Source organism: Kwoniella dendrophila, chromosome 2, assembly GCF_036810415.1.
Source record: "Kwoniella dendrophila CBS 6074 chromosome 2, complete sequence".
In the NCBI taxonomy this organism is placed as follows: Eukaryota; Fungi; Basidiomycota; class Tremellomycetes; order Tremellales; family Cryptococcaceae; genus Kwoniella; species Kwoniella dendrophila.
In genome coordinates, this window is record NC_089477.1 from 516629 (window position 1) to 544626 (window position 27998).

At 36.5% G+C, this 27998-nt stretch overlaps 11 protein-coding genes across 11 annotated transcripts; 8 read left to right on the forward strand and 3 right to left on the reverse strand.

Moving 5' to 3' along the window:
- Positions 1-393: 393 nt before the first annotated feature.
- L201_001614 (serine/threonine-protein phosphatase 2B catalytic subunit A1) lies at positions 394-3396 on the forward strand (the record flags this gene model as incomplete). Its single annotated transcript, XM_066217402.1, has 15 exons — positions 394-537; positions 851-996; positions 1061-1119; positions 1182-1207; positions 1271-1369; positions 1427-1538; positions 1603-1748; positions 1818-1957; positions 2016-2093; positions 2147-2275; positions 2330-2421; positions 2480-2584; positions 2640-2727; positions 2793-2912; positions 2970-3396. The coding sequence occupies 15 exons, from the start codon at positions 394-396 to the stop codon at positions 3394-3396; spliced, it is 1911 nt and encodes a 636-aa protein (XP_066073499.1).
- Positions 3397-3786: 390 nt separating this feature from the next.
- On the reverse strand, positions 3787-5608 carry L201_001615 (uncharacterized protein; the record flags this gene model as incomplete). Its single annotated transcript, XM_066217403.1, has 5 exons — positions 3787-3884; positions 4023-4485; positions 4596-5113; positions 5184-5455; positions 5529-5608. 5 exons carry the CDS (start codon positions 5606-5608, stop codon positions 3787-3789), a joined length of 1431 nt encoding a protein of 476 aa, XP_066073500.1.
- An 856-nt stretch (positions 5609-6464) lies between these two features.
- On the forward strand, positions 6465-11218 carry L201_001616 (phosphatidylserine decarboxylase; the record flags this gene model as incomplete). The annotated part of the gene is made up of 13 exons (XM_066217404.1): positions 6465-6919; positions 7006-7174; positions 7236-7331; positions 7384-7581; positions 7664-8393; positions 8453-8631; positions 8679-8813; positions 8866-9933; positions 10001-10067; positions 10148-10523; positions 10588-10793; positions 10864-10941; positions 11019-11218. 13 exons carry the CDS (start codon positions 6465-6467, stop codon positions 11216-11218), a joined length of 3957 nt encoding a protein of 1318 aa, XP_066073501.1.
- A 498-nt stretch (positions 11219-11716) lies between these two features.
- L201_001617 (uncharacterized protein) lies at positions 11717-13196 on the forward strand (the record flags this gene model as incomplete). Its single annotated transcript, XM_066217405.1, has 4 exons — positions 11717-12033; positions 12239-12785; positions 12892-12975; positions 13053-13196. The coding sequence occupies 4 exons, from the start codon at positions 11717-11719 to the stop codon at positions 13194-13196; spliced, it is 1092 nt and encodes a 363-aa protein (XP_066073502.1).
- Positions 13197-14293: 1097 nt separating this feature from the next.
- Positions 14294-15496, forward strand: L201_001618 (peptidyl-prolyl cis-trans isomerase H; the record flags this gene model as incomplete). The annotated part of the gene is made up of 8 exons (XM_066217406.1): positions 14294-14390; positions 14474-14498; positions 14574-14615; positions 14684-14728; positions 14890-15022; positions 15172-15204; positions 15259-15380; positions 15454-15496. The coding sequence occupies 8 exons, from the start codon at positions 14294-14296 to the stop codon at positions 15494-15496; spliced, it is 540 nt and encodes a 179-aa protein (XP_066073503.1).
- Positions 15497-15725: 229 nt separating this feature from the next.
- Positions 15726-18609, reverse strand: L201_001619 (uncharacterized protein; the record flags this gene model as incomplete). Its single annotated transcript, XM_066217407.1, has 9 exons — positions 15726-15761; positions 15821-16114; positions 16195-16604; positions 16692-16902; positions 16996-17326; positions 17387-17573; positions 17671-17998; positions 18125-18351; positions 18453-18609. The coding sequence occupies 9 exons, from the start codon at positions 18607-18609 to the stop codon at positions 15726-15728; spliced, it is 2181 nt and encodes a 726-aa protein (XP_066073504.1).
- A 343-nt stretch (positions 18610-18952) lies between these two features.
- Positions 18953-20478, forward strand: L201_001620 (deoxyhypusine synthase; the record flags this gene model as incomplete). The annotated part of the gene is made up of 7 exons (XM_066217408.1): positions 18953-19138; positions 19214-19440; positions 19549-19741; positions 19845-20060; positions 20131-20175; positions 20248-20328; positions 20386-20478. The coding sequence occupies 7 exons, from the start codon at positions 18953-18955 to the stop codon at positions 20476-20478; spliced, it is 1041 nt and encodes a 346-aa protein (XP_066073505.1).
- A 375-nt stretch (positions 20479-20853) lies between these two features.
- On the forward strand, positions 20854-21563 carry L201_001621 (uncharacterized protein; the record flags this gene model as incomplete). The annotated part of the gene is made up of 6 exons (XM_066217409.1): positions 20854-20968; positions 21052-21091; positions 21226-21250; positions 21335-21355; positions 21440-21483; positions 21560-21563. 6 exons carry the CDS (start codon positions 20854-20856, stop codon positions 21561-21563), a joined length of 249 nt encoding a protein of 82 aa, XP_066073506.1.
- Positions 21564-21595: 32 nt separating this feature from the next.
- L201_001622 (uncharacterized protein) lies at positions 21596-24185 on the forward strand (the record flags this gene model as incomplete). The annotated part of the gene is made up of 11 exons (XM_066217410.1): positions 21596-21723; positions 21806-21971; positions 22032-22124; positions 22222-22558; positions 22640-22756; positions 22831-23192; positions 23286-23515; positions 23586-23684; positions 23770-23908; positions 23979-24085; positions 24143-24185. 11 exons carry the CDS (start codon positions 21596-21598, stop codon positions 24183-24185), a joined length of 1821 nt encoding a protein of 606 aa, XP_066073507.1.
- Positions 24186-24694: 509 nt separating this feature from the next.
- Positions 24695-26183, reverse strand: L201_001623 (uncharacterized protein; the record flags this gene model as incomplete). Its single annotated transcript, XM_066217411.1, has 3 exons — positions 24695-25645; positions 25777-25922; positions 26033-26183. 3 exons carry the CDS (start codon positions 26181-26183, stop codon positions 24695-24697), a joined length of 1248 nt encoding a protein of 415 aa, XP_066073508.1.
- Positions 26184-26632: 449 nt separating this feature from the next.
- L201_001624 (uncharacterized protein) lies at positions 26633-27245 on the forward strand (the record flags this gene model as incomplete). The annotated part of the gene is made up of 3 exons (XM_066217412.1): positions 26633-26722; positions 26831-26936; positions 27070-27245. The coding sequence occupies 3 exons, from the start codon at positions 26633-26635 to the stop codon at positions 27243-27245; spliced, it is 372 nt and encodes a 123-aa protein (XP_066073509.1).
- Between the last annotated feature and the right edge of the window lie 753 nt (positions 27246-27998).

The following is a 27998-nucleotide window of genomic DNA, read 5'->3' on the forward strand; positions in this document are numbered from 1 at the left end:
ACTATAGATACCGGCGGGGATATGCGGTGTTATGTCGTCATTTCACTTTGAGGCGCGTCTAATTGGTTAACTGGTATCAAATGAAAAGGGCCCCACTCTACACTAGTGAGGTAAGCACTCTTTGCGCGTGTCATAGCTTTAAGCTTTAACTTTAGCAATATATGCACACACCGCACTATAAGGATATATTCTACACGACCAATTTAATTCATTCAGTTAATCCTTTTTTGTGCTTCTCCACTTTTGATTTCTTCCAATTCATCAGGACTGTCAACTACGGGTCAGATCGTTACTCAAGGTCCATTACCAACTGCTCATCGATTATCAGGTTGGACAGCTTCTACTTCAGATTCAATCTCCTCCTTCTCTCCACCTCTCCACCAGCTCCACGCCATGACCACTCCATCAGCTCAAAAGGCAAATGCCATGGCGGCTATAACCAATCGTCCGAATTTGATTATACCGGAAATTGATTTCACTCAACATCAATTGGAGAATGGTGATGTTGTTAGCACAACAGAGAGAGTGGTTAAAGATGTAAGTCGATTCACCGGTCGTGTGATGAGTGGCGATGGGTGCAGCCGAGGAAGAAGCAAAAATTGAAGAAGTTTGAACCTGTAATCTGGCGATGAAGCTGCATTTCAATTGTTGGACAGGATTAGCAGGACCAGATAGTGGAGGAATACCTTGATTACCACTATGAACATGTCCCAACACTCTATCATGCTGTAATCTCACTTTCGTGTTCGCGATCCAATTCCGACATTCAGTGGACAACTGTTTTTTTAGCGTTATTCGTTTAAAGGCATCCATAAAGTATCATCCTATTGACATGTAATCCATTCAACAGGTACAAGCTCCAGCAATGTATTTACCTACAGAAGAACAGTTCTTCTCGAAAACAGATAAAAGTAAACCGGATATCGCTTTCTTGAAAAATCACTTTTATCGAGAGGGTAGATTGACAGAAGAACAAGCATTGTACATTTTAGAGAAGTAAGTTCAAGAAGCATAGATTAGTAGCGAAGTATATGAGGCTGATATTCTTCTGTTCCCAAAGGGGTGGTGAGGTTTTAAGGAATGAGCCTAATTTGTTGGAGGTTGATGCTCCTATTACTGGTTAGTCTTGTCTTCTTCTAAGCAAGGTGGTCGATCATAGCTAACATGTCACCTCTCAATAGTCTGTGGAGATATACATGGACAATACGTGAGCTGCATCAGAAAGGTTGTGCTGTAGGCAGAAAGCTCATAGTCTTGTTTCACTTTACAGTATGATCTTATGAAACTCTTCGAAGTAGGGGGCAATCCAGCCGAAACACGTTATCTATTCTTAGGTGATTATGTAGATCGAGGGTATTTCTCAATTGAGGTAAGCTCACTGTTCTCAGGACTGTAATGACAACCAGCTTATGTGTTTGATTTACAGTGTGTATTGTATCTTTGGTCATTGAAAATGTGGTATCCCGATACCCTTTTCCTCTTGCGTGGTAACCATGAATGTCGACATTTAACAGATTACTTCACATTCAAACTCGAATGTAAGCTTAACCATGCGAACCAACTTTGCTACATACAATCCAGCTGACCTTCTTGAACTCTCAGGTAAACACAAATATTCAGAAACCGTATATAATGCATGTATGGAAAGTTTCTGTAATTTACCTTTAGCTGCTATAATGAACAAACAGTTCCTTTGTATTCACGGTGGTCTCTCCCCTGAACTCCATACCCTTGATGATCTACGAGCTGTAAGCGCTAGTTCAGCCTTTTCAAGAACATGTTTCCTGTCAAGCTGACCATTTACTGGCCCACTTCAGATCAACCGATTCAGAGAACCACCTACTTCAGGATTAATGTGTGATATCTTATGGGCAGATCCATTGGAAGATTTCGGTTCAGAGAAGACAAATGATACCTTTATACATAACCACGTCAGAGGTTGTAGTTATTTTTTCACGTAAGTCAGCTATTTCGTGTATAATCACTACCAAATAGCTGACATAGATCGATAACAGGTATAATGCTGCTTGTCAGTTCTTAGAGAGGAACAATCTGTTATCCATCATTCGTGCCCACGAAGCGCAAGATGCGGGGTGAGTCAAGTCACAGAAGTCTGTAGAGGATTTATGCTAAAGAGGATGGATAGTTATCGAATGTATCGAAAAACCAAGACAACCGGATTCCCTTCAGTTATGACCATTTTCTCTGCTCCCAATTATCTCGATGTATACTCAAACAAAGCAGCTGTCTTGAAATACGAGTCAAACGTGATGAAGTGAGTTGGCCTCCGTTCTCTCTGAATCAACAATCAACTGACCTCCGTCTGTAGCATCCGTCAATTCAACTGTACACCTCATCCTTATTGGTTACCTAACTTCATGGATGTGTTTACTTGGAGTTTACCCTTCGTTGGAGAGAAAAGTAAGTCCGCATCAAGGTGATTGTCTCTGTATGAGGACAGCAAGCTGACTTTGTCCAGTCACCGACATGCTTATCGCTATTCTCAACTGTTGTACCAAGGAGGAACTGGAAGAAGAGGAAGAAGAGGAAACGCCCATGGCAATCACACCAGAGACACCGGAGGGTGAGTACTGTTGGTTCGAGGAGAGTCAATTTGTGCTGATTGACCCTTGATTCAGTGGAAGACGTCACAGCCGAAAGACGACAAATCATCAAAAACAAGATCTTGGCTGTTGGCAGAATGTCTCGAGTGTTCGCTTTGTTACGGTAAGCTTTCCAGAGTTTGCTGTAGGAATCTCGACCAATGAAGTTGAATTTTTATCGTCAATTAGAGAGGAATCCGAGAGAGTATCAGAACTCAAATCTATATCAGGGTCCAACACTCTCCCTGCTGGTATGCTCGCATCTGGTGCCGAAGGCATCAAAGAAGCTATACAAGGGTTTGAGGATGCGTGAGTTGCTGCATATCCGATTTCTCATACATTAACTGACTCTTTTCACTCGAATAGACGAAAGAGTGATATCGAGAACGAGAGATTACCACCTGATATAATTGATCCTGACGAAGAGAAACCAGCTTCACCATCTGGTACGACACCGCATACACCTGATGATCAAATAACATCACCAATATTAGATTCACCTTTAGCAAATCATGGCTCAGGATTACCAAGTACACCTTCACCAATGTCACCACAATCACCTGGTACACCTGGTACACCATCTTCACCTGGTGGAGGTGGTATGTCATGGAGAAGAGGACATTCAAGAAATGCTTCATTAGGTACAACCAAAACATCACCTTCAAATAGGAGAAGATCTTTGGAGAATACTATGCATCTTATAAGAGATGTTGTAGATGGTAAAGATGCAAGTGGTGATGGTCAATTAGAAAGATTAGCTGAAGTTATTTCCAGTCCAACTACAAAAGGTTAGGTAGAGCAATAGTGGATTATCGTTTATAATGATAGGATTATGTGTTATCTGATTCTTCTCTTACATACGTACTTAATTATATCATCTTCTATCGTCCTTGACCTACGCCGAATTTCATCTGATATAGATATAATTGACAATAATTCAACTTCATTTTTTAGATTCTATGCTTTCCTTTTCAATGTGTATACCCTTATTTATAACCTTTTTGTACTTGATGTCTGAACGAACGAAAATACAAACATGCATATATACGAAAACTGCATTTCGGTGATATCGTACATGGGAGATACATATTACATAAAACACAATAAATAGATATCCCTCTCTTCACCATATTCAATTCTCGCGTCCTTCATAGAAACCTAATGTACTTGAAACAAATTAACATCAATTATTTAAAGTCAACTTTTTCTTGAAGTTATTGAATAGAACCAACAATAACCAAGAATAAGATTCGAATTGATCTTTAGAAACGAACAAGATACCTAACAGAATAGTAAATTTTGATAGTCAGCAAGATACAATGGTCATACAATTCAGATTCAAACTTGTCATTTATTTAAGTTCTGGGGAAGAAGGAAGATTCAATTCAAAATTAAATTGAAAATATAAAACCAACTTACCTTGACATAAAACAGCTTTTAAAATTTGTGCACCTAAACCTTTATACCAACCTTTTATACCATGTTCTTTATAAACTGATTTTAATAATGATAAAGCATGTTTATGATGATGATGATATTTATGACTTTGTTTATTCTTTAATTCAGGTCTAGATATCTTTATCTTTTCAGAATCTGATTTTGGTAATTCAATTGTAGCTGATCCAAATGATGGTGGTGGAACTGATGCTACAGAGGCATAGGATGGTGTTACACCAGCTGCTGCAGTATCTTCTTCTTGTTTCTGATCATTCTCAACACTTTCCATGTGTTCTGACGCGGCTTCGGTATCAGTGGTGGTTTCCAATTGTAAGCCTGAGTTAGAAGCTGAATTGGAAGTATCTTGTCGTTTACCTTTAGATGGATGTTCAGCATCATATCGAAGTTCTTCAGGTGTAGCTTTAGCTTGTAATCTTACTTTTGCCTGTACGACATTAATGAAAATTCGATGATTATCAGCGACTATATCTCTGAACAACGCCGATTCCCAGCTAGTGCGGTACTCGTGTAGTTAAAAGCTCCAATATCACTCACAAAGATATATGGATAAGTAACTACAGTAGCTAACATTTTACTTAAAACACCTAACCAAAAAGATTCTGCTACACCTAATTTCCCATTATTATGGTTATTGTTGATATTGATAGAACCTCTCTTTGATAGCTGATATGATTTTAATCTTTCAAAAGTACCATAAGTTATAGCGGGATTAACAGTTAATACTAAACCAGGTTTTAATCCTGTCCATAAACCTGTTAAACCATTTTCTGAAATAATTTCTTGTGCAGTTTCAATTAAACTTGGAGCATTTGAATTAGTATTCTTGGATAAAGAATCAGGTTGCCATAATTGTTGTCTTGTTGCAATGACTTGAACAGGTATAGTAAATATTTGTGCTAATGCTCCTGCTGCTGCACCTAATAATAATTCTATAGAAGTCGATATAGATGTTATTGAATTATTAGATTTTGTATTTGTAGTAAGTGATCTTGCTTGAATTCTACGTAGATATGATGTTCTGAGTAAAGTATGAAAGAAGAAATATGCGAATTCTATAATTGCAAAATCAATAAGCAATCAGACATAAATCCCTAAACAAGATTAGTGAAAACTAAAACTTACGCTGGGAAAAAGTTCCAATCATACTTGCACCAAACCCATGAAAAGCGCCACTCAAACCTTCTGTTCTCAATATACGCATCAACAGCATTAACATACCCCATTTCTTCAATCTTGCTTTCAGATACCCCTTGATCGTTGAGACTCTCTTATCTTGTCTTTTAGACTTTGTTGAGTCTTTCGTTAAAGGTAAAGACTCGTTCTCATTCTCTTCATCTTCATCTTCGTCTATAGCTTGAAGTCTTGTCTTCACTGTATCCAATGGATATACAGCTCTAATGAGTGATGAATACCAGTGAGTGTCATGAGCATACTTCATACTGGATGATCAAAATAATTCAAACTCACGCGTTAGCGAATACTGATCCCAAAGCACCTGCTAAAGCTGATCCAAAAGGTGTAAGAGGTGGATGAGCGATAGGAGCCATCTTGTCTCTTATATACCGCTAAATTCTGCTAGTTCTGCCTTGAGATCGACAGATATGAAGGTGGACGATAAACTCTGTAAAACCCAAAGGATCTTCAAGTTGTCAAGAAACACATTTACAACTAATCCAGAAACAGACATTTGATACATTCCAAACTCCGGTTATTCAGCTAAGTTCCAGTTAACCGGGAAATCTAATGAAATAGGAAATTAAAGCAAGGTGATTCTATTTTTATCGGCGACCGCCCAATTATCATACTACAGTGTGATAGATTAGACGATACTCGTATACATTATAGATGTATAGATCGCTTAAGGTACGGAAACGGGAAAGATTAGAACAATTCGTAATAGGCCAAGACGTCACTCACCGTTTGAGATAAGTTTGATTTTACATTAATCGCTGTTCAGGAACCTCGTATGCTATGCTAGTAGGCTATGTTGTTGTTAAGTTGCATGTTGCATGTTGCACGCGTGTTATAGCATCGCTAATTCACTCTGATCTAGCGATTTAGTATATAATCTTTTATGGTCCCGAACAACAATATGTTGCGATCTATGCTTTTCCAATTAACCACCTATTCACATAGATATCCAAACTGTATAATCCACGACCCTCCTTTGATACACGAAACAAGGACTTTTTAGCAAACATCATACACATTTTCCACGTCATCCTCGAAAGCACGGTTCTTCAACTACCCCACGTTCAATTTCATTCGCATTCAATTCCCTATATTAACCCATCAGCCTCGAGGAGAAAGCGCTCTATTTCATTCTTCAACCTTTATCACCTTTCAACATTCCCTTCGACCTATCGATACTGGTATCGTATAGTTCTGGCTGTTCTTTCAAAAATGCCGGCTATAGAAGCTGCTTTGGCGAATGCCGATAATAATCCTTCAACTTCTGATGGAACAACACCTTCCAAATCACATCCACGTCTTAAGCGACTAGCTTCTAAGCCGTTAAAAATGGCTGCTTCTACATTCAGCAGATCATCTAGAGCACCTTCACCTGGTCCACCAGATATGGATAATACAACCAATTCATCAAGTAACAATACTTTAGTACATTCTGATTCAATCTCTTCTGCTTCAACCAGGAGCAAAAAATTTGGTAGAAGAAGAAAACAATCGAGACATCAACATTTAAATTCTGATGGAACTGGTATGACACCTGCACAGATCGCTTCTGCTGCTAGAGGTCCACGAAAACCTTTAGAAGGTGAAGAACCTGCTGCATATCTTAGAGTAAGAGTAGTTTCAGCGAAGAATCTAATAGCTAAAGATAGAGGTGGTACTTCAGATCCGTAAGTCATTGATCACAACTCCCAAGATACTCTGTGTCGGAATGAGAAAATCAATATATGCTCATGACCCACACTACTATATACAGATTCCTCACTTTGCTCATGCCTCCATCATCCCGATATACAACCAAAGTTGTAAAGAAAAGTTTAGATCCCACTTTTCCTCCTGAAACAAGTACTTTTGATTTCCCCATTTATCTTAGTATGACAGGTGTCATCGGCGGAAGAGGTATAGAATGTGTTCTTTGGGATAAGGTGAGCTTTGACTAAATCATTGTAGTAGACTCTCGGCTCATGTCCATAAATTTCCCTCCAGGATTTGGTGCGAAAAGAGTATATGGGCGAATTAGCTATACCTGTTGAAAAGTGGTTTACCGGTGGAGAGATACATCTTTGGCACGATAACATCCCTGTAAGTTGACCCTTCTATAGCCCTATCGCACAGCTGACACATGGATCTACAGCTTCATACACAAAGACTTAGATCTACACGTCGGAAATCTTCTGTATCAGGTTCAGTCTCTTTCCAGATTGGTTTTGTACCTCCAAAGGATGCTACTGGTACAGAGGATGCTTTGAAAAAGGTCAGAAGAGTTTATGGTTCACTTGTTGAGCAATCGAATGTGGGAAGAAATGCGATTGGTGTACTTGGTGTTCCTGCAGTAAGTGCCGTAGCTGTTTTTACCAATGCTTCAATGCGTCAGGGTTGAGGCACATGCTAAGTGACGTGTTATTTCTCCACAGCACAAAGGTATCGGTACTGTCGTAATGAGACAAGAAGACCCTGTCAAACCATCTGCTATGGCTAGACCAACCTCCATGGTCGCATCTACCGTATCAGGTATCGTTTCTTCTATGACAGGTGGCCACAAAACTGTTCCTGTCGCAGGCCAACCAAAACCAGTGGAATCAGAAGATGATGATGAAGCGGATGACGACGAAGACCTTCTTTCTGACGATGGTATATCAAGCTCCTCTTCTGATGAGTTTGAGGATGCTCTAGATGAGGATGAACAAGAAACACCTAAGATCAGTGAATCACCTTCTTTCGTTGAAAATGCCATAGTAGGGACAAGTGAGCAGACTGCTGGTTTATCAGAATCAAAAACACAACGACCAAGCGGGAAAAGAGATAGTGGAGGTTTATTAGCTCCTACACCTTCGATTCCCGGACCTAAATCACCATCTAAAACTGGTTCTCAAAGTGATTATTTCACTTCGCCTCCTATGATCAAAGGTAGTTCAGCAGATTCAACCGTCAGTACACCTGGTATGGTTACACCTGGCGGAACGAAATCACGTAGACCATTGTTCAAGAGAAATAAAAGTAGAGCAGGATCATCAAGTCAAAGTCAAACAATTGAGAAGAAGAAATCTAGAGGTTTCAATTTTAATGCTAGTCAAGGTAAAGAAGTTTTAGGTATTGTTATTCTTGAAATTAAAGGTGCAGAGGATTTACCAAAATTGAAGAATGGTAAGTCAGCTGATTTGGTCTGTAGCGCGTAGGTATAAGCTGATCATACGATGTTTCAGCTCTCAAGTTTTCCTTTGATATGGATCCATTCGTGGTTATATCGTTTGGAAAGAAGGTATTCCGAACTAGAGTGATCAGACATTCTCTCAATCCTACATGGGATGAAAAGCTACTTTATCATGTCAGAAGACATGAAAGCTCTTACACGATGCAATTCGCAGTCTTGGATTGGGACAAGGTGAGCTGTGCCAGCCGTTGTTCACGCAAAAGCTAACAATACAATAGGTTTCGGGTAATGATATGGTCGGAACTGCTACACTGCCTTTAAGCGAACTTATCGCGGACGCTCCTAAACCCCATCCTGAAACTGGACTTTATGACAAAGAGGTCGATGGTAAACACGAAATGCGAGAATTCACTGTGAGTTTGTCTGCTTTGATATATGGCAAGTATACGCTAACATCTCCCACAGCTTAACTTGCAAACGGAAAAAGACATGTCTTGGGAAGCAAAACACTCACCCAAGCTTACTGTTCGAGCCAAATATGAGCCGTATGACGCCTTACGGCAACGATTCTGGCGTCAATACATCACTCAATACGACGCCGATGATTCAGGCTGTATGTCTTACACTGAGCTCACCGCGATGCTTGATTCCCTTGGCTCCACCCTTACTCGTCGAACTATTGAGGGTTATTTCTCCAGTTGTGGTAAATCAGCTGAAAAAGATGAATTGACTATAGAACAAGTTATTCACTGCTTGGAAAAAGAGGTGACCAAATCTCGCTCAGAAAAAGAGAAAGTCTCAGAAGATGACGCTGTTTCTTCTGGACTTAATGCTTCTGGACAAGCTACACCTGCCGTAGCAGCTCAACCAGCAGGAGAAGGCTTAGCCACCACTGGGCCCCAAGGAAACATCGCCGCTTCTGCTGGAGTAGATCCTGACGAGTTAGCTAAACATATCGAAAGGAGTCGACCTGAGAATCAAGATGGAGCAGCGAAAGATGGTGACGATGTTGCCGGTAACATCCAACCTATATCTGGAAGAAGGGAGTCGAATGTTCCCGCTGTTAAAGTTGAAAGAACAGCTTCTTTAGATGGAACAACTCGAGCAGTGAATTACAACAATAACAATAACAATAACAATAATGGTGATTATGAGGATGGAGGAGATGGAGGTAATTTAACACCTGGATCAATAACATATTCAGAAGCAGAAGATATGGATACTGAATCTCCTGTAGATGAAAGAGAAAGAATTATAAATATTAAAACATGTCCATTATGTCACCGACCAAGATTAGGTAAAAAGTCTGAACAAGATATTGTAACTCATCTAGCAGTTTGTGCATCAGCAGATTGGTCAAGAGTTGATAGAATCGTTACAGCAAATTATGTTACTTCTTCACAAGCTCAAAGGAAATTCCTAAGTAAAATTGTAAACAAAGTTGCCATTGGAAGTTATGCTTTAGGTGCAAACAGTGCAAATATCCTTGTTCAAGATAGGAGAACTGGTCAATTACAGGAAGAGAAAATGGCCGTAAGTATCGCCTTATTCGTAAAGATTTGTGTCATTGTACAGGGCTGATCATTTTTGGGCTTGATAGGTATATGTCCGATTGGGTATTAGAGTTCTGTATAAAGGTGCAAAAGGTCAGATGCACAGTGTAAGGGGTAAGTACACAAATAGCAGCTAAGCAGGGATTGATTAGGAGAGTGACTCAGCTAACGAATTCAATCACTACACCATTTAGCTCGAAAATTACTCAAGTCTCTATCAGTCAAACAAGGTCTGAAGTATGATTCGCCTTCATCAGCAGTTGATATACCTGGATTCATCGCTTTCCATAATCTCGATACCAACGAAATTCTAGATCCATTAGATTCATTTAAGAATTTCAATGAATTCTTCTATAGAAAATTGAAACCTGACGCTAGACCAGTTGAAGAACCAGGAAACGAAAATAGATTGGTTTCTTGTGCAGATTGTAGGATGATGGCTTTTGAAACTGTTAACGAAGCTACACAAATATGGATCAAAGGTAGAGAATTTACTGTATCTAGATTATTAGGTCCAAATTATAAAGATGTAGCGGATAGATATGAAGGTGGTGGTTTAGCTATTTTCAGGTGAGAAATTCGTTATTTTTTTAAACTCAAAGCGTTATGACTGATTTTGTATGTCGAAAAATAGACTTGCACCTCAAGATTACCATAGATTCCATTCGCCTGTAAAAGGTAAAATTGATAAAATGACTATGATTGATGGTGAATACTATACAGTCAATCCTCAAGCTATTAGAACTACCTTGGATGTTTATGGTGAAAACGTAAGAAAGATAGTACCTATACAAAGTGAAGAGTTTGGTTTAGTTATGACTGTATGGGTCGGTGCGATGAGTGAGTAAGATTCTAACAAGCTAAACAGTGATGTAGTGGAACAATAACTGATGGACTTTGATGACTATAGTGGTTGGAAGTATCTTGACTACCGTTGAGGAAGGGCAAGAAATCGATAGAGCAGATGAATTAGGTTACTTTGCTTTCGGTGAGTTCAACAAGCACCATTAAGCTTATTGATGATACAACGATCAACATAAGCTGACTTTATGTTTATTATTTCAGGTGGATCAACTATTGTTTGCCTTTTTGAGAAAGGAGCAATGAAATTCGATGAAGATTTAATACAGAATGGTAGAGCAAGTATAGAAACTTTAGTTAGAATGGGTATGGGTATAGGTAAAAGTACGAAGAAGACTAATGGTAGTGGAAGTATAAGTGGTGGTGTCAGTGGTCAAGTTAGTGGAATTGCTACTCCTGCTTAAGCTGGTAAAGGGGTGTTGTGTATCTTGTGTTATGCCGTTTAACGAAATAATCGAGTAATGTTCAAATTGTAATATAGACACAAAAAAATCAATACAAGTGTGCGATATAGAGTAAAAATAACGAAATCCATCATGATCATGTCAACCCATATATTTTATGCATATGTGTAAATTCACAATGTTTGTGTAGGACAAGACCAAGCAGATAGCATAATGAGATATATGTTACTAGCATTTCAAGTTGTTACAAGCATTCCCATTTACGCGTAGTGAGCCTCCACTTGTCATGTCCACTATGTTGGATAGTTAATTGGAATCGCTTAACATCGTTTTTGTATTTGCTTCCCATTCCCATAAATATCCCATCGTACGTCAGAAGAGACAAGCTCTAGGCATCACTTCATACTAGGCATTCTGAAATATAGCCTGACTTCTGAAGCTCCATAAAAACCAACTACAAATTAACCAATTTTCTTCTACTCAACTTCCCTGTGAGCCATGTCAATCATATCACAAGGATCAAAATGTACATTATGTTCCTTGGTGGATTTCTTACCTTTTACATGTCAAGAATGTTCATTAGTATATTGTAAAGAACATATATCATCACCTTTACATCAATGTCTCATAAAATCACTAGAAGGAAGTACATCATATTCTAAACCTGGAAAATTAAATAGAGGGAAAAAGTTATGTGGATTTAGTGGATGTGAGAGAGAATCAATTGAATCTATTGCTGGTATTGGATTAAGTGGGAAAGAAGAAATAGCAAAAGAAATTAGATGTACTGGATGTCAAAGAGCATATTGCGTAGAGTAAGTAAAGTAGGATTACTTTTGTATGACTACGACTTTCTTATCTTGTGTGTCTTGGTTGGAATTGTAAGATCTCTTATAAGTTGATTTAGCTGTACTCCCAGAAGGAAATCAAAACCCTATATTATATATATCACAGTAATTTGATATTTTTATATTCTTGATTGAAGCTGACGGTGTTATAACTCAATATACAAACATATAGACATAGATTACAAATATCGCATAATTGTACAGCACCATTAGATCATAATGTAAGACATGATGCATTTTTAGAAAGAAGATTAAAAGCAAAAGCATTGATATCAAAACAATTTCCTGAATATAAAGATAGAATTATACCTAAACCACCTCCAGGAAAAGATGTTGATATAAGACAAAAACTGGAGTCGAAAGATCCCTCAAATACTGCATCAACAAGCTTACATACTCAAAAACAATCACAGACAACAATATCATCATCTGAAGCATCATCACCTAACATACCTCAACCTAAAGTAGTAGAAGTTCAAGTTGAACCAATAAAACCTAAAGCAAAAAGTAAAGCTGAAAAATTATGGGATATTCATTTGAAGAAAATCCGTATGACTTCGGAACCATTGAATAAAGGTTCTTCTACACTGTCAGAATCTATCGAAAGAGTTTTTTTCGAATGGCAGATTGATTTAACACAAAATAAAGTGAAAAATTGGAAAGTAATTGGAAAATCGGATATTAAAACAGAAAAACCAAATAGAGCTTGGGTTAGTCATGTGAGTTGAGTGGAAATATCTCATTAGAGTGCCGAGTCTGTTACTATAAAAATATTAGTGCTTGAAGACTGATATCACACAACTTATCATTTTAACCATTTAATAGGATATGCCTATAGGTAAAATACTTGATTTGATCATTGAACGTGGACAAGTGAAAAGATCATCAAATAACAATGATCCAACTCAAGTAAGTGCACCACGTTTGATTTATTCTGATTTCACCTCAACAAAATGAATTAAGCTAATGCATCCCTGTCTTCATAGACACTACGTCTATTATCTCTATATCCTATACCAGATGGAGAAAGACAAATTACCCAACTTGAATTATCTAAATCTGCTAAAGATCAGATACCTCAAGGTAGTTTGATAGTTCTTATACGTGGGAAGTGGGATGATCAACAATAAGTCATGAACCAGAAGGGTATAATATGCATGATATATTTTGAGTTGTGAACTACCGATTAATAGTGATGATTTGTCGTTGAATTTTATCTTGTTGATTTGGGGTAATTCCTATATATTGAACTACTTCATCTCTATTCCCCCCATGCACCTCTACTTCTAAAATGGGATCATCTATATGCCATTGGTCTGTCTTCAAAAGGTAAACTATTTTATCTTGGTTTCAGTGAAGAGGACATGTCGTTTCACTGTAATATAAACGAAAATCATAGGCATTAGCTATTTGATCGAGAATCACTCATTTTCCCTCTTTAGATATACGTTTTTTTTTCCCCCAATATCACCAGGGGAAATATAAAATCCTCATCATACTCACCAATTGGATCATATTTGATTTTAGCCAATTTATCTGAAACTCTAATTCTAGAAGTTGTGTAAAAGTATCCTGTAAGTGCTGTAGATACTAATTTGACCAATATTCGTCTACAAAAAGCGTAACAAGTTGTTATTTTAGCTTTGCTCTTCTCGAGAATCCTTTCATGGACCAGCTATCCAAATATTTGTGCTAAGTTTTGAGTCTAAAAAATCTATAACTTTTCCTCTATATTTGCTTGGGGCTTTAACAGCATTATGTTGAAATTTGCAGGAACCACTCTGAGCCTTGAATGTACGCGTCCAACCTCCTTTCTATAATCTATTTAATGCTTGAAGACTGAATAGCAAACTCACCTTTGTTTAGCTTTTGGAGCCATCTTGATCTATATATCTTGATGATTCTTGCCTCTATATGAATGATATTTGACGAATAAAGATAGAACCATAATAGCAGAGTATACATCCTACCCTACTCGCACCTCTATCTGTGACTTTGCTAATATCTCAAGAAAGAGTTTAATCGATTTTCTCCCATGTCATTTAAGCGTTTGTTCGCTTTGAGCGGCGATCACCGCAATTGAAGCGAACGATGTTTACGATATGTCACTCACCTCCATCTCTCGAGAGTCCATACTTCTGGTCCACCTAAAATGTATATCTTAAGCTCTACATTCCTCTTCTTTTCTTGCTATCTAGACACAATAACAACAGTAATAACAGACAGTATGGCTTCTTCACTAGATGCACCAGCAGGAGTAACGAGACCTATAGTTTTCTTCGATGTTAGTATTGGTGAAACACCTGCGGGAAGGATAAAAATAGGTAAGTTAATAGAGTATATTCCTTCTTCATAATGACGAATAATCAACGAAAAAGAAAGCTAACTCTACCATTCATATTATTAGAATTGTTCAGTGACATAACGCCGAAGTAAGATTACCTTCAAGTGATTTTGATAAATCGGACATTTCAACATGAGCTCATTCGATTCATCTTCCTGTATAGGACAGCAGAGAATTTCAGACAATTATGTACAGGTGAACATAGGTACGTCGAGCAGCCAGCTATCTTTAATAAAGCTCGTCATTATGATAGCTGATTGAATATACATTCAGAGTCAACTCTATACCGCAAGGTTACAAGAAAGCCACTTTTCACAGGTATGTTGGTTACTGAAAGGGAATAATCTTGTCAATAGCTAATCAATAGATTATGGATTATTTTGTTATGCCATTGTATAGAGTGTAAGTAGAGAAATTATAGTCTAACTTTTCAGGCGAGTCTGATATGATGCTAACAAGTCGTCATAAATGTCCCTTAGCATCCCATCATTCATGGTTCAAGGAGGTGATTTTATACGTAATGATGGAACAGGTTCATTCTCTATATATGGTGCTCAATTTGAAGATGAGAATTTCAAAGTGAAACACACTGGTCCAGGTTTATTGAGTATGGTAAGTTTCTACTTTCCCCGATTGACCAAATAATTTGCTCCGTTTTATCAAAATTTCCCTCAAGAGTCCGAAAAGAGCTATAATACAAGCATATCATATAGATGGATATAGTATCAATGCTAATTACCATTTTTTTCCCAATTCTGTAGGCTAACTCAGGTCCAGGTACAAATGGATGTCAAGTGAGTTGGGATAATATTATAAAGCTGTAGCTAACTTTGTTCAAACCAATCTAGTTCTTCATAACCTGTGCACCAGCAGAATTTTTAGACGGTAAACATTGTGTATTTGGTAGAGTTATAGATGGTTTATTAACAGTTAGAAAGATCGAAAATGTACCTACCGGAGCCAACAATAGGTAAGTGACGTCAAAAACACTTGTGTGTAACATTCGAATGACCGCTTATTTGTTCTTGCCTGATTGTTTTTAGACCTAAGTTAATGGTTAGAATAACAGAGTGTGGAGAAATGTAAAATCTGAAGAAGATACAATATAATGTAACGATTAGATATCAGAGTTCATATACTCATGCATTATGAGACAATAACATGAATGCGACATTGATATCTGTGTCTATGAGCGGGAATTATTATAGTATTGTCCAATGGCTGTATATCTTAGAGTCCATTGTACAGTTTATAAATAGTCATACTGCTAGGTTCTTTACACATATATCTTCCTTGAGTGATCAAGATAAACATCCTACTCTAAACCAACATAACCAGCAGCTCTGCCGATCTGATGGATAAGATAAATCAGCCTCAAAATCTTTGTTGATTACGACCTTTAAAACTCACAGTAGTCTTTTCAAACATTTCAGTAGTAACTTGAGCCAAAAAACCAGGAACAGATTGTCTTTCAACGATCCAAAAATGTCTTGATTCTTCTAAACCTCTTGACATCATACCTGACATTTGCATTGTACCGAAATGACCTTCATTTGAAACGAATTTAAGAGTTAAACCAGATTTACCTTTTGGTGCATACATTGAAGTTAATTTTATATCTAATCCAGATTCATCAAATTTAATTCTCCATCCTAATAATGAATATACAGCTTCTAAAAATTCTTTAGATTTTGATCCGAATATCTAGATAAAAATCAGAACAATTAATTCGTTGTTACCAAAGAGAAATAGTCTCAAAAATCATAAAGAATGAAACAATTTACCTCTTTTAATCTCATTAATCTTTTTTCATGATTTTTCTCTAAATCTTCTTTTTCTTTCTTTAATCTATCAAAACTACTTCTAGGTACTGTAGCTTGTTCACACGCTTCTCTTTTCTGCTCTGCTGGTTGGACATTTGAAGTGGAAGAAGAAGGAGAGTTACTACTTATAATTTCATCTAATTCTTTCAATTTTTCTAATAATTCATTATTTTCATTTTGTAAATCAATTAAAGTTTGTGTTCTGACAGCCATAATTCTGTTTGATGGACTATCTTTAAATTCCAACACCCTTTCTACATTAGGATTATATTCACCTGATGCAACTCTACGCATTAAATCATTTACTTCACCATCCAATCTTGTATTTGCTGATGTTAATTCTGTTATTGTAGATTCTAATGATTGAATATCTGATATTATCATTTTCGAACAAAACAAAAATCATATCAGTATTTACATCACGTTAATTGTACCCTCTGATCGCAAAATTTACTCACCCTCTTGCAATCTCTCTGTTTTACTCTTTGCTTCATCCAAATCGCTACTTTTGACTAAACCCATACCTTGTGCAATTCTCTCTTCGGTCTCTCTTGAATCCCTCGATATACTATCTAATTCAGATTTATACAATTCTACTAGACTTTCTAATTCTGCAACTTTAGCAGATTGGTCTGAAATCATACCACCGGGCATAGATTTGCTTGAGCCCTATGAACAGTATGAAAAACTCACGGTCAATTCTATCTGTCATTGTGCCTTATCCCATTTAGAGTATGCAGAAGTTTTAGAAAGAACACTCACAAAAACCCTTATACGTTCAATTTCCATCTTAGCTAAATTTTCTCTTTTTTCAGCAGAATTTCTACCTTCTTTCGCCCATCTTAATTCTCTTTCAGCTTCTTCAGCACGTTTTGTAAATTGTGATATGGTAATTTGTGAATTTTGTGCTAAATCAGTAAACCTTTGATGTAATTCTCTATATTGTGAATCTTTTGTTGCTAAATCTGATGTAGCTTGATTATGTAAATCTGATAAAGTCGATAATCTAACTCTTAAAGTTTCATCTGATGTTTTATCTGGTGTTGATGAGGACGATGAAGAAGATGATGCAGGGAATGTTTGGGTTAATGAACTAAAATAAATGTCAGCTATAAATGCCAAAAAAGTTGTTTCCAGCTAGTTCATAACTCACTCCATATCCCTCCTTGATCTTTCTAATTGTTCTTGTAATATTCTGATTTGATCTTTTAATTCTTTCTCATCAAGTTTTGCTTTTCTTTCAGCTACTTCAGATTCTTTTCTCTTTTGACGTAATTCCACAACCTCAGATTTAAGGGATTCATTTTCTCTATATATAGTAGCCATATTAAGTGATTGACCTGTAAAGGGGAATAAAGAACATTTAAATCAAATTAGCATGATGAGATCTCGGCCATCATCCTTAAACGGCTAATATTGATATGACTAAACACGTACGTTTCACTTCTTTCTGTAATGTATCATCAATTCTTCTATTTTCATTATCTAATTGACCCTTTTCATGTTTTTCTTCATTTTTTCTTCTTTCTTCTTCTAATTCAATTGATAAACTTTGTGCTCTTCTTTCCCAAGATTTTAATTGATTTAATTGATTTTCTAATTCTATTATTCTTGAATTTAATAATGAAATTTCTGAATTCGCATTTGATTTTAATGATGTATATTTACCTAAAATTATTCGATGTTCAGATTTTAAACTTTCTAATTCATTCATTATATTTGATTTTGTATTTCTTAAATTACTTATTTCATCTGTATATCGTTTCTATAAATGCAATATGATTAATCAATCTTAATTAGTAAATTAACTTTAGATACAGCTCAAATCCATCTATTTTGATCATCTACGTATAATCAATGATCAATACAATCAAAAAGAAAGAAAACTTACTCGATCATCATAAAAATCTCTTTCTCTTTCTTCACCCACTTGTCTTTCTTTCTTTTCACCATCATGTAAATTTCTTCTTTCAGCTTTTAATCTTTCAATTTCGTTTCTTTGTTCTTCAATTTTAGATTCAAATTCTTGTTCTTGTGTTTGTAATATACGTATATTACGTTCTAATTTTTGATTTTTATAATTTAATGAATCTATTTGTCTATTCATCGATGTTAAATCTATACAAACGTCAAATAAATCAATTGTAAGCATTCATTCATTCATTATCATCGTCAACTATAGTACAAAAGACCCAGCCACCACTGCCTTCAATGCTTACCTTCCAATCCAGCTTCTCCTGCACCTCTTTTACCTAAATTACTTGTACTTGCTCTTAAGGAAAATGATGAAGAAGAAGGTGTACCATTTGTACTACTTGATAAACCAAATTGACCTGGTCTGGCTATAGGTAATCTACTACCACTACTATTGCTCATTTTGCAAGTCGTCGCTCTCGTATGCGGTGTGGGAAAATAGTTGTTATCTATCTATCAATTTATGTAAAATATAATGTATAAGTTGGTATGTAACTGTATATAAAATAGTCTCAGATGTTGTATGTTGTTATCTTTCAGGCTACCTGGAACGCGATCATCCAATGAGATAATATTACGTAAACGCGTATATACCGACTTGATTTTTCCGGTGGAGGTGAGTTTAGACATTTCTGACTTTTTGACTTTTTCCAAAAACAAAAACAAATATTTAATGCTTGGGCTGTCTATAACCTATCATTATCATAACCATTAACAACACTTTCAAGTCAAACACAACGTGGAAATGTCAACCGATAACGCTCACGCAAGTGTATTGATGCCTTCAGAAGCATTACCGGAAAATGCTGTACATGTCAAAGGACCAGATTTGAGTAAACCAATCGACCTTCAAGATCTGTTGAGGAGTTATGAGACTATCGGATTTCAAGCTACTGGTTTAGCGAGAGCCATACAGGTGGTGGAGGAGATGGTGAGCTCTTGATCAATTTGAGCGGACGCCATTATCTTACGATTGTAAATATTAATGATATTACCGATTTTTTAGAGAAAACAAAGATCAAATCCGGATGAACCATTAACGTTATTCTTGGGATATACATCGAATTTGATATCATCAGGTCTTAGAGAAATACTGAGATTCTTAGCTCAACATAAACTCATTGACTGCCTTGTAACTACTGCTGGTGGTGTAGAAGAAGATTTCATAAAGTGTTTAGGTTCAACTGTTTTAGGTGATTTTCATCTTGATGGTGCAGGTTTGAGGAAGAAGGGGTAAGTTGATCTTTTTTCCCTTTCCCAGCTGCGCCATTGATATATTCATGTTTGATTATGCTTGATTATGATTAGAATAGGATGAAAACTCATCAATTTTGTGTATAGATTAAACCGTATAGGTAACTTACTAGTACCAAATTCGAATTATTGTGCATTTGAAGATTGGGTTGTACCTATATTAGATCAATTAGTAAAAGAACAAGAAGAAGATGGTACGAAATGGAGTCCAAGTAGTGTAATAAATAGATTAGGTAAAGAGATTGATAATGAAGAGAGTGTATATTACTGGTGTTATAAAGTGAGTATTCGGGGTATTTGGACATTTCATGTTTTCTATGTTTACTATATTTTTCGAAAACATTAGAAGCTTTTCGCTGATACACTGATGCTATTTTGAACAGAACAATATTCCAGTGTTTTGTCCAGCTTTAACAGATGGGTCTCTAGGAGATATGATTTACTTTCATACATATAAATCATCACCTTTACAATTGAATATTGATATTGTAGCTGATATTAGAAGATTGAATGATATGAGTGTTAAATCGAAAAAAGCAGGTATGATTATTTTAGGTGGTGGTGTTTGTAAACATCAAATTGCAAATGCAATGTTATTTGTGAGTGTCCATTTTCACTTGAAAGGAACTCGTTGGCGATTATAAGCTAACTTAGAGATTGACCTCTCAGAGAAATGGTGCTGATTATGCTGTATATATAAATACTGGACAAGAGGTAAGCTAATCACAACTCAGTCCATATATGGTTTGATAAAGAAGTTTAGCTGATAGTAGCCAATCTTTATAGTATGACGGATCAGATTCAGGCGCTAGACCCGATGAAGCTGTATCATGGGGTAAAATTAGAGCAGGAGCACAAAGTGTAAAGGTGAGCTATTCAATCATCGACCATTCTACGCTAGCTGATCACATTCTGCCGAATCAGGTCTACGCCGATGCTACTTTAGTGTTCCCAATGGTTGTAGCAGCTACATTTGGTAAAGCTCATTGGGAAGCAGAGGCAGAGAAGAAAGTATAGTCCGTGTGTGTTTGACGCACAGGCTGTTATAGAAGCATAGAATGTAGACAATGTATATACACTTGACCATTTGTACTTCCTAGTCATTAATCTCGCATGCATATTACATGCAATGTTTAGTCACCGCAGATCTCATCGCAAGCAACAGGCAAAGATGAAACCAAACTAGCAAGATCAGTATCATACTTTATCCGGTAGTAGTATTCCGATGATTTGCGCTACTCAATACTACGCGTTAATTAAGTTGTTGTATGGTGGATGTCACCGTCATATACTAGTATAGAACATGATTTATTTACCCTTTGTCATCTCATCTAGCATTATTCACATCTGTTGCTTCAATTCATATACCCCTGTTCGTGTAAAGTAAGGAGAATGACAATGGCAGGTCCAAAATCAGCAGCTATACAAATACGTGCGCCGCCAACCAATATTAAGATTGAAAAGGATAATGGTAGGGATAGTCCGGTTGCTAATGAGAAGAAGAGAGGTGAGTTAGCATTTCTAATGTTAGCACTTTATGGTGTATAGACAGATAAATGAGGCTTATCATCATTGACATTGATAACGTAGAAACGCCTCAGAGAATATGTAGGAATGTTATGATTTATGGGTAAGTCATTATCTCACTTTATCTCGGAATAAAAACAACCACAATTACAATCGATATCATTCAAGTCATATACCTCGGCCGACTTGAAAAGAATCACCGCAGTACTCGTTCTAACATCTAATAAACCCCTTTAGGTATTGCAAGTTTCAGGATGCAGGTGTAAGTAACCTAATGCCATATTTTTATCTGGATCAGCCTATCTATAGAGAAGATTATGCTGAATGAGATCGCAATTTGGTATAGTGCGTGTATTCGCATCCACCGGTAAGTTTCTCTGCAGTCATACTGTATTACAACCTGCAATCTCAGTCGAGGGAACCGATATTGATCTTCATACTTCCTGTATAGCCCGGTACAGACCCAAATGCACCAATATCATCCGCAACGACGAGGTCAGTCATTTGTCTCTTGACCGTAAAGCGTGATTCATATCGCTCCCTCCCTGCTTCCGCAATTATCATCCTATAGCTAGAATGTTAACTCTATCCTTATTACAGTCCTGCAATGGCCAGTCCAACGCCATTACCTAAAGAACCTCTTACTGCTAAACCATCTTTTGGCTTAGGTGCAGAACACCTTTCAGCGCCTGTATTTGTACCCAAAACCCCTATCGGAGATGCATCTTCACCTAGGTCAGTTATGAGTTCTCACCAACTACAATGGGTTTTTCGACGTAGAAACTATATATATATTGACACCCTTTTGTTAATTAAGATCCGCAACACCCTCTCTGAATCCTTCAATTGTCAATCAGATTGAACATTCACCTATACCTCCTCCAACCGCAGTGAATACCCCAACCCCGTCAACAGCAAACATGACTCCTAATTGGCCAACATCAGGAAATCAAGGAGGAATTTTATCGAGACAGGATAATTCGGTAAGTCAATACCAAGATAAGCCAGAACAAGTGACTGAGGTATTCTGATCTTCCCTGTAGATGTCTTTCGACGACTCAATGATCTCCATGGACCCTTCTCAATCTAGTGCGTTGGACGGTAGTATGTATATGCATCAACCTATACGGCGACCGGTGAGTAACCATATCATAATTTCCCAAATTTGTGCACATTCATTCTGTCTTCTGCCATTTATGTTGAACGTTGCTAATAGTCCGCTTTGATTTACAGCTTGATCAACATTTATATGTTTCACCTCTACCACATATATCAAATCCACCGATATCACATCATCCATTACATTCGTTTTTTATATCTGATGACTTACGTCGAACATTGCAATCCAAACATGATTTAACTTATCTAGGTACACAATCAGGTTCAACACCTGGTTTACCAACTGAATTAGGTATATATCATTCTTTAAGGATTATAGATAATTTAAATCATATTCAACTTCCACCGAATAATCAGAATCCACCTAGTAAAGTTTATATACACCCTGCACCTGTATATAAAGCTGTGAGTAGTGTTGATGGGAATGTATACTGCTTGAGGAGGATAGAGGGTGAGTAAAGCTTCAATCATGAAGTCAGCTTTCGGAATAAGAATGGGGCGAGTGATTAACCCAGTATCTTCCGTTTGACAGGCTACAAGCTAGTCAATGAGACTGCTTTCAATGCTATCGATACTTGGAGAAGAATGAGACATCCTAATATCGTAGGATTGAGGGAAGCTTTCACAACCAAGGCATTTAATGATAATTGTGAGTGTTGCGCTCACCAATCATAAGTAACGAGGGACTAGGTTCTCATGCCATTGAATATACGTTCTTTTTAGCTTTGATACTGGTATACGATTATCACCCATTGTCAACAACGATATGGGATGAACATCTAATACCTAATCCAAACCTACAACCACCTCCCAATCCTCCACCTGCCAATCAAAACCAGAATCAAAATCAGAACCCAATAACAGGAAAAGGTAGAACAGGATTACCTATACAAGAAAGAGTTTTATGGTCATATATAACACAAATTGCTAATGCATTAAAAGCAATACATTCATCTGGATTAGCTGCTAGAAATTTGGATCCGAGTAAAATCTTAATCACAGGGAAAAACAGAATTAGGCTAAATGGTTGCGGAGTTTGGGATGTTTTGGCTTTTGATGCTACTACGCATGTAGGGGTATTTCAAGTAAGTTTAAGGTTGATGTGTCGTAGAAAACTGCTCTTTTTTTTTGGGAGAAAACCTTAGCTGACTTTAACTTTATTCTCGTTGGCTCATTAGCAAGAAGATTTGGTCTCTTTCGGTAAACTCATCATTTCGTTATGTTGCGACTTCTTTCAGCCAGGTCAACATCCTGCATTACCTTTAGATCATATTCAAAGAAATTATTCACCTGACGTGAAAAATCTAGTCATGTTCTTAATATCTAAACCATCACCTTTAAAATCTGTCGATGAAGCTATCAAAATCATGGGTCCTAGGATTTTGAATGAATTAGATGCTATGCAAAAGTGAGTTTGACAAACAAAATTATCATATGTCGTTTCATACTGATCGAATATTGATTGATCTTATCTGTAGCTATGCCGATACACTTGAATCTGATCTTGGTGCAGAAATGGAAAATGGTCGTGTAGTTAGATTATTATCTAAGTTGGGTTTCATCAATGAGCGTGCGGAGTAAGTCGAATTTTCCCTTAATGCTCTCTGGGGGATGTACTTGAAGCATAATGCAGGCTGATACATGGCTTTCCTGGTTTTGCAGATTCGAACTTGATCCGAGATGGTCAGATACAGGTGATCGATATATTTTGAAATTGTTTAGAGATTATGTTTTTCATTCTGTCGGCGTGGATGGCAAACCCATATTAGACCTTTCTCACGTCTTGACATGTTTGAACAAGGTGAGTAGATCAATATCCGACAAAGATCTTCGAGTGGAGTTGACTGATGATCTTGTTATTCCTTGTTTAGCTTGATGCAGGATTAGATGAAAGGATAATGCTTGTTTCAAGAGATGATCAAAGTTGTTTAGTTGTTAGTTATAGAGAAATCAAAAATTGTATCGAGGCTGCTTTCAAGTGAGTCAAATTTGACATTCGATGGTGAAATTATCGAAGCTGATGAATTGTAAATAGTGAGTTGAGGAATGCAGGTAATCCTCATAGAGTACATCGGTAAGTGGAAAGATTTTAGGAAAGTACCAAGAGGGAAGAAGGCGGTGAGGAAGGATGCAGAGAAGAAGCAGTCCGGATTGATAGTTGTATATGGTCGGCGTTGTAGAGTTATCTGTCACGAGGAAAATAGCACGGAGGAAGGTAGGATAGTTTGTTGTAGGTAGCGTATGGGGTTTATACATAAAAATCTGAAAATGGGATGCAAAAACAGTTGAAAATGTTCTGCCATTTTATCGGAGATCAACAACGAGACAGCAGCAGAATATCAAGCGATCAGTCTGAAAAATCAAAGCGAGTTTGGCATCTCTCAGTGATCGCCCTTCTGCACATTTATTGGTTTACATTGTTATTTTCTATTTTTTAGACGATACAACAAATTTGATTCAATAACATTTTCTTTCTGATTTTACAAAGTATGTATAATGATTATGCTTGAAACGTTCATTTAGCATTAAATCTCTCATAGATTTGTTTTGCCGTTTCTAAAGTATACCTTAATTGTTTTTTTATTTTCTAATCTTCTTCTTCCCTTTCTTCTTCTCTTATTTTAGCTTCTAATCTTTCTCTTTCCAATTGTCTCATTCTCAACAAAGTCATAGATTCAAATTCATCATTTCTCTTCTTTTCATTTAATGTATCTTGTTTTCGTTTATTATGTGATGATAATAATTCTGACATTGTTAATCCCCCCGCATTGAAATCAGGTGCCGACTCAAAAGACGGGGGGACTGTAAATGTAGAAGTGGAAGGTAAATTGGTATTTGTCGTTGTTGTTGTTGTTGTTGTTGTTGTCGCTGTTGTCGACGGTAAAAATGTACCGTTTGATTGATTGAGTCCGTTACTATCAACATTACCATTATTCCGCTGCTGATAATTATCTGCCCATTCAATCCAATTCGGTACCTCCCCTTTAACCCATTTCACTTTTATACCTTTTTCTAAAGCTTTTCCAGAAGAATCCGTTGAATGATCTTTCCAACATGACCAACATCCACCCCAATTCCCCTTTTCAAATTCAATTACAGCTTTTTTACCTTTTTTCTTTTTTTTACCTTCAAGTGGTGGTAGTGAAGGAGGTTCAGTTAAAACACAATGTGATATTGGACCATATTTAGATTCTAATATCGTCTGTAAACTTGAAGAAGATATTGCTGAAGACGAAGAAGATGAAGAAGAAGGGAAAATAAGGATTAAAGTTAAATCTTCTGGCGTTATTTCAGGTTGTTTATGCACCACCAAAGGAGTATCAGAACTTGTATACCCATTCGTCCTTATATCTGCATTCAGAGAAGCATTCGTTGATTTCTTCGTAGAGGCTGCTGCTACGGCGGCTGCTCTCTTTTGAGCTTCTTCTAACATTCTTTTCCCAGCATCTTTTATACTTTCTTCTTCAGCTTGCTGTTTCCTTTTTTCAGCTTGCTGAATTTTAGCTTTTTTAGCTTCTTCTTCTCTCGCTTGTAAAGCCTACGAACGAGAATCGAAATAAATAACGTTAGATCAACTTAGAAATTATTTGTACGATTCCCTTCCATTCTCAACCTCATCAAATGAAGAACATATGAATGATGATATTATGCATAGTTTACTTCACTCACATCGATCATTTCCTTCCTTTTCTTATCGGATTGTGCATATCTTTCTTTCTTTATTCTATCACTTTCTAATTTATTATCTATATATGATCTTTTATTTGGATTCAATAAAATTTCTAATGCTACTGAGATTTGTCTAAATTGAATTGCTATATCACAAAACAAGATTATTTGATCAGTAATTGATCTTCAAAACATCTAGACTAGTGATATAACTGCATTAATTTTTAAAGTATAGAATGAAGAATGAATCACTTACCTGCTTCAGGTGTTGGATTACGATCGGGATGACATTTTAAGGATTTCTTTCTATACGATCTCTGAATATCCTTTTCTGTAGCTTCTTTATCTAATTCTAATAACCCATATGGATCCAAAGCAGCTTCTTCTTCCGTCAGTATAGGAGCCATATTGATCCACTAGATTCTCCTCTATGTCCATTTACCAATGTGCTGAGCGAGAAAATGCTATTGTATTCATTGAAGAAGAAGAAGAAGAAGTCGTATAGAGATCTAATAAAATGATTCTGGATGTTTGACCTTTAATCTGTGTACCAAAGTTAATGTCTTTTGTGATTTTGCCACTCAAAATACCCTAATTACGTAAGGGTCTGTTGGGTGTTTCTGCGAACATAGGAAGGGTGAATTACCAGAGTTGCCATTTGACAAATATCTTTACTTATTAAAGTAAACCTACGTCAAAAGAGATATATATATATATATATATATATATTGCCCAAAATAAACAAATATCTCACCCTTCTCAGCTATTCCAGATGAGATCATTTCTCAGTTCTATAACCACTACTCGGACTCAATTCAACCGAATCTATACACCTACTCAAAGTATAATACGAAATATGTCTTCTTCATCTTCTTCTACAGCAAGCAGTAATACTAGACAAGCTACAAGGATACCTGGACCAGTAGAAACTTCCATACAGCAGAAGGTGAGTTAACGGACTGGTCATAAGAGGGAAAACGTGTCATATTCAAGGATAAGGATACATAACATACTTATTCAGCTAATCTTCATCGATTGATTTCTTAATTACTAGATAATAGAAAATTTCGAACCTGTTTTACTACGGGTATATAACGATTCAAGTAAACATGCTCATCATTCAGCTATGAGAGCACAAGGTGGTGGAAATGGTGAAACTCGTGAGTTGAATTTAGTACATCGAAAAATGTATTCATTAGAAAATACATCTATTCAATCTTTCAGAAAAAAAATAAAAATTGATCTATCCTACTAACTCTTTGTGTTGTTACCTATTTATTTGTATTAATGTAGATTTCGCAATACATTTAGTATCACCTTCATTTAAAGGAAAAACTTCAATTGCAAGACATCGTATGGTAAATGCATTATTGAAAGATGAATTTGATAATAAAGGTTTACATGCTTTAAGTTTAAGATTAAAAACTCCTGAAGAATGGGAAAAAGAAGGTGGTGGTGAAATGAGATAAAAAAAGAAGATTATTCAATCCTTTGTTTTTATTCATCTGTAACAATAGACGTGGTTGTATATATGATCTTTGGTGTTGAAAGAGTATCAAACTAAAGAGCATAATAGAAGAGAATAAATGAGATTTTAGGCTGTATATCATAAGGAGGAAAAAAAGGGATTCACGTCATTTGGATAGGATATATTACCAGTAATTAACAGAAACATCAATAATGCATCCAATATAGTAAAAGAATCATTGCATGTTTGATCGATATTTACACATACATTAAACTTACGTTCCTCGTTCTTACATACAGATATATATGAATTTATCTACAAATTGGGTATATGTTACACATAAAGGCGAATGAATAGAAATCGCTGAAATAATACTATAGGAATTTCCGTAAATGATTCATGAGAAATAAGAAGAAAGCAAAAAGGGAATACGGACCAACAAAAATGATATGATATCGTCAAGCAAGAGGTATTTAGAAAAACGGTAAAACCATAGCTTGAATGATGTTCAAAAACCCATATACTAAGGTAAAAAAATTGAAGCTGCAAGTGGAACCTAAATAACCAAATCTATATTACATTGTCCTGATGACCGATTGTAGGGAAGCACGTCAGAAGGTTTGATGTTGCATTGTTGAGAAATGAGGTGATCGTGAAGGTGGAAGAAAGTACTGCACAGTACCATAAATCGTAGAGCGTTTCTGATAGGTAATTTGTCCGTGTGTTCTGGCGTTGTTTAGAGATATCGAAAGAA